Source organism: Phalaenopsis equestris, unplaced genomic scaffold, assembly GCF_001263595.1.
Source record: "Phalaenopsis equestris unplaced genomic scaffold, ASM126359v1 Scaffold234231, whole genome shotgun sequence".
Taxonomy (NCBI): Eukaryota; Viridiplantae; Streptophyta; class Magnoliopsida; order Asparagales; family Orchidaceae; genus Phalaenopsis; species Phalaenopsis equestris.
Window position 1 is genome coordinate 40,524 of NW_018252152.1, and position 10,563 is coordinate 51,086.

Below are 10,563 nucleotides of genomic sequence, written 5' to 3' on the forward strand. Positions count from 1 at the left end.
TATATATATATATATATATAACCTAAATTTTCATAGTTTTTTTTTGTCATACTTTGGTGTGATAGACCTATGCATGAAAGATGCATTGGGCTTTTTTAAATGTATGTGATAAAAAAATTTTTAACATGTTATAAAAATTTTGAATGATATGCAATAAAATATTAAAGCTTGGATGTTAGACATGTAAATACATAAAAATCGAGTGGTTGGTAAGCAAATGCCCCCCTATTAATATTATTTGTTTTGTTTAGATCGATAGGCCTTTCCACGTGCCTTCTAATTTAATAAAATGGTATCAAGACAAAGTATGGTTTAGAACCGCTTATGTGTTGTACAATCTTGTATTTATTTATTACTTTCTTTACATACATACCACATAAGAATTCTTATGCATCTATTTACCAAATAATAAAATTTTTGATTTTTACATATGTATCACCTTATCAATACATGGAAAAGGCATATTTAACTCCACCAAGCTTAGCCAAGAGCTATTCATTGACTTGTCGGCTCACGAATAAGCTTTTCTCAGTCACACCTCTAATCAAGACAAACTTTTCCTATATTTCGCATGTTAGCAATATAATGTCATAGTAAAATACTATATGTGCTCACTTTATACAAGATATAACCATTATTATTCTATTATATGTACAAATTACTTCATTTTTTACAATATTTTTGCAATTTCAAGGATGCCGTAAATTACTCCTACAACACAACATAACGGAATAGATTTATGACAATAGATTAAAAACTTACGGCAAGCTGTCAACTTGAATAACTTCTTTTTTAAATCTAAAGCATAAATCATGATCTTCAGAAGCTAAATTAATACTTATTGGCACAGACCTTCAAACGGTCGAATAAATCAAAATCCATTCTCCTTGAAAACAATGCCTGATCTCCAGAGTTTGTACATACTCCTTACAACTCAAACTTGTGAATAAACAATTCAGCCATTTTTCTTACCCTCTGCTCTTTTAATTTAACTACAGAATAAAAACGAAAGAGCAAATGGTAAATTTCCATTGCCTTCTTTAAAATCGAAGGCATGAAACATGATTATTATAAATTAAGACATCACAATATCTCATCTCATCAAGTATTAAATACACTGTAGATACTCAATCAAACCAACATTTGTTTTTTTCCTAAGCAAATTGCACTCAAAGCTTCAGCATAACCTTTTTTCCACTTTTATTAACAAAGTAAATTATCCGGTTCACCATTATTTTTGTGAAGAAGAAAAGAATTAATATACAGAGCAGCAACAGTATTCATATATTGCCCACCTGCGGCTCCTTTTTATTGTTCACCAATTCGGTGTCTGGTGCTGTTTAATAAGTATCTGCGCATAAAGAAGCTCATTCCAGGAGTCAGGCACTCCAGGCAGGCACCAATGGCTACAGTCCTGAAACCTCTCAGGAGCTCTCCTTTCTTCTTCCGTTAAGTTCTGCTTTCGATATATTGAAGGATGAGCATCCTTCCTGAAATCAGTCATCCTTGTAATGTTCAGATAGGAGACTGGAGTCTTCATGTCATTTAGTACCGTCTCCAAAACTCTCATTTTTGGAGGATAAGGTGATAAAAATTTCTCATTTATGATGGGTTCAGTTTCTGTATCACAAGCTCCACCGGAATTCCACTGCCCTCCTCTTGAAATGATAAAGGAAGGATTAGTGGGTCTCTTGGTCTCATTTGTAGAGATTGGATGAAATATTAAAGTTGAGATATAATGAAAAGTTTTACCTGAAATGGGAGGCAGAGTAACCCCTGAAGAAGATGAGGGTCTTCTTAGGATTAATATTGGCATCCACCCATTTGGCCCAAGTGTGGAGTGCTTTATGGAATGCTTCTACTACATTTAGTTCACTGTAAACACGGTTACCTTCTTGATAGTAGTCTCTCCTGTGTATTTTATATTAATAAAATAGAGGTTAGCTCAAGAACAAAGGGAGTCACTAAATTTAGCTCGAAAACAAGACCATCTTGCAGATGTATTAGTTAGGGTCGCACACTGTCTTGAACCCGGAACCTCTTAGTTGACATCTAAAGCTTTCAACCAATAAGCTAAAATGACTTGCATGCATTTATGGATTATTATTATCTAGCATCTCAAGAGCATTTACAAACATACCACTTAATAATCATGAAGTGACATATCTAACACCTAAATTTTAGTTTTTACATGTATACAACCCAAATCTTTCATATCACATCTAAAATACCACAATTTAAACTCTAAAAATTTTAAATACACCTTTTCATGCATACCTAAGGCACTATGTATGTGAATGATGGTGTTTAGGTGTTAGATATGTAAATACAAAGCAATTGAGTGAAATATGTAAATCTTCCAATCAATAAGAAATACTCTTAGTCTTCTTTTTTGTTTTTATAGTTAGGAGGTGTTTGGCAGCAAATTAGATTTATGTTAAATATGATTTATCAAGTCCAGATTTTATCAAATCTAGTTGCAGATGGAGGAGCACGCGAGCGACTACAAAATAAATCCACCTCGCAATGAGATTTACTAAATTCAATTTTACGTAGTAAAACAAACCAAATGAGAGAAAAAAAGAAACAGAACGTGAGAAAATATGATTTTACAGAGCGTTGGATTTAACTTTCATTTTTTTTATGTTTTGCTATTACCAAATTAGAAAAAAAATATATTACCCTTTGGCTGTCTTCTCATGAGTCCACCAATGCCCAGTATTGAAGACTATGATATTGGCATCCATATATCTGGAGGAAGACCTCTCAATTATATCAAGCCTAAGAGTTTCCTTCTTCTTGCCATGGGAATCAGGCATCTCCCATTCCTGAACCAGGAAAGGGGACCGGAAGAACTCTACAGTGCAGTTATAATCCTACAACAAGCAATTCGAAAGAGACGGTCCACTATGAGTAACAAATTATAACATTAAGAAGAACCAATAAAAGGAAATATATCAGAAGTTTGGTAAAAAAATCTATACCTTGAACAAGAAAGAGTAGGAACCCACTGTCCTGAATTCATGGCGGCCTGAGGCCTCAAAAACTTTCTTCTTGTCCTTTACAGAGTTCTTCAGGACGCATACAAGAGACTCCCACATGTTCCTGTTGAGTGAATCGCCTACAAAAACTAGGCGCTTCCCTCTCAGTCTCTCCAACAAATCTAGTGCATTAAATCTAAGAAACAAGCAAAAGAAAAAAATCATGATGAAGAAAGAACTAAGAGAAGAATAAAAAAGAAGCAGTTTTGAGCTAATCTTGCCTTGGGACGTTGCAGCCATCAGGTTGCCATCTGAGCTTCTGGTAAGCTCGATCCGGCCGACCATTATGAAAGCAATCGAATGGCTCATCAATATGAGGACAAGATCCTTCAGCATAGAGCGGATATGAATCTTCTTTAACCCACTTCCCATGAAATATATCACAACCCACCATGCCTTTGATCCATTCCTCCGTCTTCTTGGGAGAATCCTTAGTAGTTTGCGCAGCAGATGCACTTCCTTTCCTGAACGATGCTGAGATGTTAGAACTAGCAGGAGCGTCCTTCGTCTTTAAACTCACTGGATTTCCAGTCAATGTTGGTGTGTGATTATTTGGTTGAACTCCGACAACTGCAATTGTTTGATTTTTAGATTTAGCAGGGGAAGAAGATGTCTTCAGATTCGTAGGTTGAGTTCCGACTAGTGTTGAGGATGAGTTTTTAGGTTGAGCAGCATTTCCCTGGGAACCAGACTTCGATTCCTTCGGGAAATTAGCAGAAACTCCATTATTTTTGGAAGCTGCTACCTTTCCCGTGCTGTTTAACTCAGTGGCTCCTCCTTTTTCAGATCCCAGTCCACCTCCAGCCAAGTTATTCCCTGAAACTTGTACTCCAGTTTGGTTCTTCCCTGCCAAAACGTCATCTTTCTCCAAACTAGACCCTCCTGCAGTTCGATTTAGTGACCAAACTCCATCAGAAGTCGATTCCTTCTCAAATCTTCCATCTCTCTTCAAGCCAGGCATCCCTTCTGTCAGATTTTGACGCACATCACCGTTCACTTTCACCCCATTTACAGAGCTAGCATTTGTCGGTGCTACACTCGGAAAAGCGCCACCTTTTTGCGATCCAAATTCTCGAGCATCAAAAGGCTTGTTCTCTGTCGACGAAATAGTGGAATTTGGGAAAATGTGGGAGATGAAACTGTTGAAGGAAGAACGGTAGGGATTGATGGAAGAAGAAAATGAAGAGGTGGTGAAAAGAGAGTTGAACCAAGGGGAGCCATTCCCGGACGGATTGAAGGCGAGGTAGGCCGTGCAGCCGACAAAGGCCATCATGAAGCCGTAAGTGAAGAGCTTCGTTCGCCGAGCCTTCATCACTGTGAAGAGGCCTCGGTAATCAGTGGCCATGGTCCCCTTCTGCAGACTCTTGACTCCCTCTCCGACCATCGCGAAACGGAGAGAGAGAGAGATGGGTTTTTTTAGCAATGGAGTTAAGTGATAGAGAGAGGGATGTTGCCCTAACTGTGGAAATGAGCGAGGGTAGAGTGACGGTCGGGGGAGTTGAGGGAGAGTGGGGAAAGTGCTAATGGCTGCAATTTTGCGAGGCGATCAATTTCGTGATTTCTGCTAACAGTTAAAATTTTATAAAGAATATTTACATATTTCCCACAATTTTTTTTTGTATTTATATTTCTAAAAACTTATTTATACTGAAACAGTGCTTTTGTTGGCATTAAAATTTAGGTAATAAAAATATAAGAAATAATTTTTAAGGGTTAGATATATAAATACATTAAAATTGGAGTATGGATGTAAATGTCCCAACATAAATTACTAAATCCTCAATTTTTGTAACAAAATTTTGTATATTTTGATTTACGAATAGAGTCAAAGATCGTCGTCATAGTTTTTCCAAGGATTTTACCTAAAATGTTCATAATGAAAAACATGTTATTTTAGAAAAAGCTAGAGTTTGAAGTCCTGATTTTTTAGTTTATTTTTAAAGAATGTGCTCTAAATTCGAGCATTTAAGGAAATCATGTTTTCGAGGATGCAGATTTTTTGTCACTTTTACTTTAAATATTTATCTGGAGTAGCTGCAACTTATTTAAAAATAATTGTGAAATTGATAAAAAATAATTTGATGTTCAAAAAACTACAATGATATTTATAATTTTTTTTTTTTGAATAAGACAAACCGTAACTAGAAAGTTATCACCGCATATAGTCATAACTGGTATGAAAACACATATTTCAGCGGTAGCTGTTTGAAAAATTTGTCAAAACACAGTTTATGCAAACAGATAAAATTGTGATGCGGTGTCACACCTAAGATAATAACAATAATCACGGGGCATAAAAAATATTTTAAATTTTGATTAAAATTAAAAAAGATATAATTTATGACAACAAATATTATAAAATTTCAATTTTCATATTGTTAAGGACTAAATTGAAAGTAACATCATTTGTTAATGAATAAACGGTAATTGTTTACGTAATTAATTTAACTCTCTGTTTTATATTCGCCATTAGGATATTACGAGTATTTTAAAGTAGCTTTTTAAATAATGTATTAAAAATAGCAATATATTTCAAATAAATTCATATAAAAATTTATGCTTTAGGACATAGGACATCATATCTTTTGTGAGTACGTACAACTCGATAGAGACTTTATTTTCATGAAAGATAGGTAAAAAATGAGATGTATATGAGGCTTGAGAAGGCCTCAGGAATTGTATGTTGAAATTAAACCTCTAATGAGCCTGAAAATCTGAAAATTGGCTCTGGGGAGGTTTCCTGGACTACACTGTTTGTGAGAGAAGAGTGAGACTACAGAAAATACAGTAAAAACAGACGAAAAAATCGATAACCTTGAGTGTGTAGGTAATTTTTCAGTTATTTTGGCACTTCAAATAACGCCTTTCCTATAGCTCTTTAAGTGCGTTTAAAGTAAATCCAGTAAACAAAGGTCATTAAATAATATCATACGATCAAAATTGTCTGTTCATAACATTTTATAAAGTGACGATCAGACAACATCAAAAAATTAGATGCAAGTTTTTAGTCAATTAATAATCGACGATAATGATATATTAATGGAAGGTCAAAATCCTCTCGATTATTATGAAATTATCGAAAAATCATCGGAAAGCTTGTTTATATCAAGCCAACGTCAAAAATTCCTCATTTCTCTTGCGCGTGGCTTTTACTCTGAAGCAGACCAACGCCCCCTTGATCCTCAATTTTGTCAGGGTTTGCCATTTATTAAGTTATTACACTCAAATCATATATAACATTGATTCTGCTATTCTTTAAAGTCTTTAACTAATTTAAACCGGCATATTTTTTACATTTTGATATGAAATGTTTAGGAGAAATTCAAAGTTTTGATTAGGTTTTTTACAATTTTGATGATGAATCTCATTGTTACATACATATAACTCATCTCTTAGGTCTTCCCATATCTAAAACCAATATTTTAATCACCAATTTGCATGCCTAGCACACAATTCTTATGTTTTTATGTATCTCACTCCTAAAATCTCAATTTTACATCCTTGACACTTTGGTTTTTAAATTTAAGCTTGAAAAAGTGTATCTCACTTTTAATAATTGGTAATAGCTTTATTTTGTATGTGGTATTAAAGTTCAGGGTACTATGTGTAAAATATGAAAATTTAGGTTTGAGATATGTAATTACACAGGAGTTGTGTGCTATGCATGTAAATGCCCTTTTCGTAAAGAAAATTCAGATACTCAAGAGACACAATTATTAAGCACTATGCGTGTAAATATGAAATTATAGGTTTGAGATATACATTAGAATTGTGTGTTATGCATGTAAATGCCCTTTTTCAAGGTATATTCACATAAATAGCACACAATTCTTTTGTTTTTATTTTCCAGAAAAGTCAAAAGGGTTTAGAGTCTTGTGGGAACCTTTGGAGGCTCGGATATGACCAGTTACCATCTTAGGACCTCCGTAAGGATCGTGAACATGTATTGAAAGAGCTCGAGAAAGTGAACCGTACAAATGCGTTGAGCACGACGGTTCTAATCATACAATTTGTGTGTCCATATCTTAAGCTTTAGGCGCAAACACATATAGAACAACCGTCAACAATCTATGCCACAGAAATATCTGTATCAACTAGATACAGCCCCATGCCACGGGAACGAACATCATCACGGAGGATACCAGTGGCGATGCTGGTTTGACCTCGATCGACTTGGAGTACGGCTATAATGGCGTAAAACTCTATAGCGTAGTGTTACTCAACAAGGAGGTTATGCGTATGTTGTATCAAAAATAGATGTTAACAGGAGATAAAAGTTTTTATAGATTATTTCTCTATGTTTGGCGCACTCTTTGATGCTTGCCTTGAAAACTTGGCAAGAGTTTTATAAAAATGTGAAGAGACTAATCTTGTGAAGAATTGGGAAAAATGTTATTTTATTGTTTTGTGAAGGTATTGTCCTTCGACATAAATTATAAGAAAAAGGAATGGTAGTTATATTGGGCCAAGGTTCAAGTTTTATTGGAAATGCAGGACAATATCATAGATATATTCAGGACTTTTGTAAAATATCAAAATCATTATGTTATCTGTTAGAGATAGATGTGTCTTTTGTATTTGATGAAAAATACCTAATAGCCTTTGATATTTTAAGAGCATAATTAGCCACTTCACTAGTTATTCTTGCACCAAACTAATAGATTTCATTGAGCTTTTATGTGATAATGGTGATTATGTTGCAGTGGCAATGCCAAAATAATAGTGAGACGAGTTCTTTTCAAGATACATTCTATGCAAGCAAAAAAGGAAACACAAATGAATTATACAACCCCAGAGAAGGAATTATTTGAAATAATATTTGCATTTGATAAGTTTAGGTCGTACCCGAGAGGCAATGGAGTTAAAGTCCACAGCGAGCACTCTGTAATTAAATACCTTATAACTAAGAATGATTTTAAACCTCAATTGATTTATTGAATAATTTTGTTACGGGAATTCAATTTAGAGATAGCTTTAAATAAGAAATGTACTGAAAATCAAATAGCACACAATTTATCACGTTTAAAATAGGAAAATTCTTCTAAACTTTTCGAATATATTAATTAGAACTTTTCTAATGAATAATTATTTGTAGTCTTTGAACAATATATTTCTTGTTATGCTGACATAATGAACGATATTATTAGCGGTAACATATGATCAAAGTGATTGTACATTATTGGAAAAAAGTTATAATCATAATGAAGGATATTATTAGTGGTAACATATGATGAAAATAATTGTATATTTTTGGAAAAAATTATAATCAATTTTTTTATTCATAAATGCTACAATATTAATAGTTACCCAATTTTAGAAAGTGTAGTATATTTTTCATTCTTAAAATGATGCAACTTATGATTCATTAATTTTTTTGGTTGGAGCACCTCATATTATATTAGAGAGAAAAAAGTGACGCAACCATTTTAAAGATTCGATATATTCTTATTTCTCTGCACGAAATAATCTTTATTTATGTAAGTATTCGTAGTTTGTTTACCTTTTTCTATTATTTTAAATTATTTAAATTGTAATTAATTAAAATGCTAATTAATATAATGCAATTCATTATTTTTTATTTTCATAAATAAATTTAAAGTATTTATTTATATTATTTCATTGCATGAAAATATATATTTTTCTTATTTAATTGATATAAAATAATTAAATATAATTCAAAATATGCTTGCAATTCATTCCCTTTTTCACGGCGAACTACGGAAGTGAAACCGCGTGAAATGGTGGGACCAGCGAGGACGAAAGCGATCCCTCCACACCGTCGGTGCGGTTACCCATCATCTTTATCTCCCAACCAGCTTTAAATAGTTGGCCCAACATTTACCAGAATCAGTCACGTGGAATATTGGAAAACGCAGTGTGTTAATCGGACGATACACCTAAATCCACGTGGCAAGCATGACGGGCTAAATTAAAATTTTGTATTGTATTTATTAATTCTAACAAATTTGTTTTTTTAATATTTTATGAAGAATTATTATATTATATAAATGCCTTCAAAAAATATTATGTTAAAATATTTGTAATTGTAATATTTTCTATAAAATAAAATATTATTATCATAAGTTTCGCAAAAAAATAATGTAAATATCACTTAAATGGGGTATGCTTTTATTTTAAAATAATTATAAATAATTATTTTTTTAATAAATTTTATATCAGCAATATATCGATTAAATATTTTATTTTAATTTTAAAAAACGGTTGTAATATAGAAACGTCACATAGCGACAAATATTTATAATGGAGCCGTAGTAACGCATTGACGCTCTGGACTCCAATTTGTTTAGTGGGCTTTCCGTACGCATCGTCCGACCGGTAATCCTGTGGATTTTGGTTTCATCCGACTTTTTTCTTTCTCTTTTTCTTAGTTTTATTAAGCCAATGGGAGTGCACTCAATTTTCAAAAGAAACTAAATGCGGTGATTTAAGGGGCCCACAAAAGTACATCCGAGACCTCACCCTTCATCTCCTGATTGATACACACATACATATATATATATATATATATATATATATCTAATATATATATATTGAATGGTGCCCAAAACTACAGCAGGATGTCCGAGAGAGAGAGAGAGAGAGAGAAAGATAGAGTGAAAGAGAGAGACTTGTCACGTTAGGAGCAAGAATATCCCCGGGTTCGGTAGCCTCTAAGGGCAAAATCAACCTCTTTTTTTAGGGGGGGCAAACTTAACTTCTAGAACTAATGTGAGAGAGGGGCTAGAGCAACGAAGGACAAAGTATTATTTTAGGAGGGACAATACTAATATTTTAGGAGGGTCAAAAAATCAAAATAATCTTTCATATAAATAAAAATCTATATTTGAGTGGGTTATTCTCTTCCCCTGGACCCTTCTTATGTCCGCTTTTGGGGGCCTCATTTTATTCCACAAAAGATATAGTTACAAGTGAAAGAGAGGGTGAACGAACTTCTTATAAAGGAGTGAGAGAGAGAGAGCCTAATGTCACGGACAAATAGTCTCACATTGGCTAGGTGTAGGGCCGAAAAGCAATATTTAAGTCCTGGGCTGCCCACCACCCTTAAGGGCTCTTTTGGGAGGTGACAAGTGGTATCAGAGCAGACTACTGCCTGCCAGGTGTGTGGACTCTCCATGGTCCAGTGGGACCCTAGGTGGAGCCGATTCGTGATGAGGGCGTCACGTGATTAGGTGGAGAAGAATGTCATGAACAAAGTCTCATCTCGGCTAGATGTAGAGCGGAAAAACAGTATTTAAGTCATGTGTTGTCCACTTCTCTTAAGGGCTCTTTTGGGAGGTGACACCTTGCTCATGCTATAAAAAGAAAAATTTACATACAAATCACTCAATTCCTATACATTTACATATCCATTATCAAAATTTTAATTTTTACATACATTTCATCTTACATGTAAATATATAAGAAATTAGTGGATGCCCGAAGGGTCTAAATCAAAATCAGACAAAAATGAGATCAGCTATTTTGCCCAAAACCTTCTTGAAAAGTGAATAAGGACGCTTAT

The 10,563-nt window shown here is 33.8% G+C and overlaps 1 protein-coding gene across 1 annotated transcript; it reads right to left on the bottom strand.

Annotated features, from left to right (window-relative positions):
• Positions 1–1,176: 1,176 nt before the first annotated feature.
• LOC110038881 (protein trichome birefringence-like) lies at positions 1,177–4,587 on the bottom strand. The gene is made up of 5 exons (XM_020743800.1): positions 3,263–4,587; positions 2,985–3,177; positions 2,683–2,876; positions 1,753–1,911; positions 1,177–1,658 (listed from the first exon to the last, which is right to left on the bottom strand). The coding sequence occupies exons 1-5, from the start codon at positions 4,423–4,425 to the stop codon at positions 1,316–1,318; spliced, it is 2,052 nt and encodes a 683-aa protein (XP_020599459.1). The 5' UTR covers positions 4,426–4,587; the 3' UTR covers positions 1,177–1,315.
• Between the last annotated feature and the right edge of the window lie 5,976 nt (positions 4,588–10,563).

Excerpts from the sequence above, each read along its gene's own strand:
- LOC110038881 (XM_020743800.1), bottom strand. The coding sequence starts at position 4,425 with ATGGTCGGAGAGGGAGTCAAGAGTCTGCAGAAGGGGACCATGGCCACT. Across the intron at positions 3,178-3,262 it reads GATGGCTGCAACGTCCCAAG|ATTTAATGCACTAGATTTGT; the intron begins GCAAGATTAGCT and ends CTTGTTTCTTAG. Across the intron at positions 1,912-2,682 it reads CATGAGAAGACAGCCAAAGG|GAGAGACTACTATCAAGAAG; the intron begins GTAATATATTTT and ends TAAAATACACAG.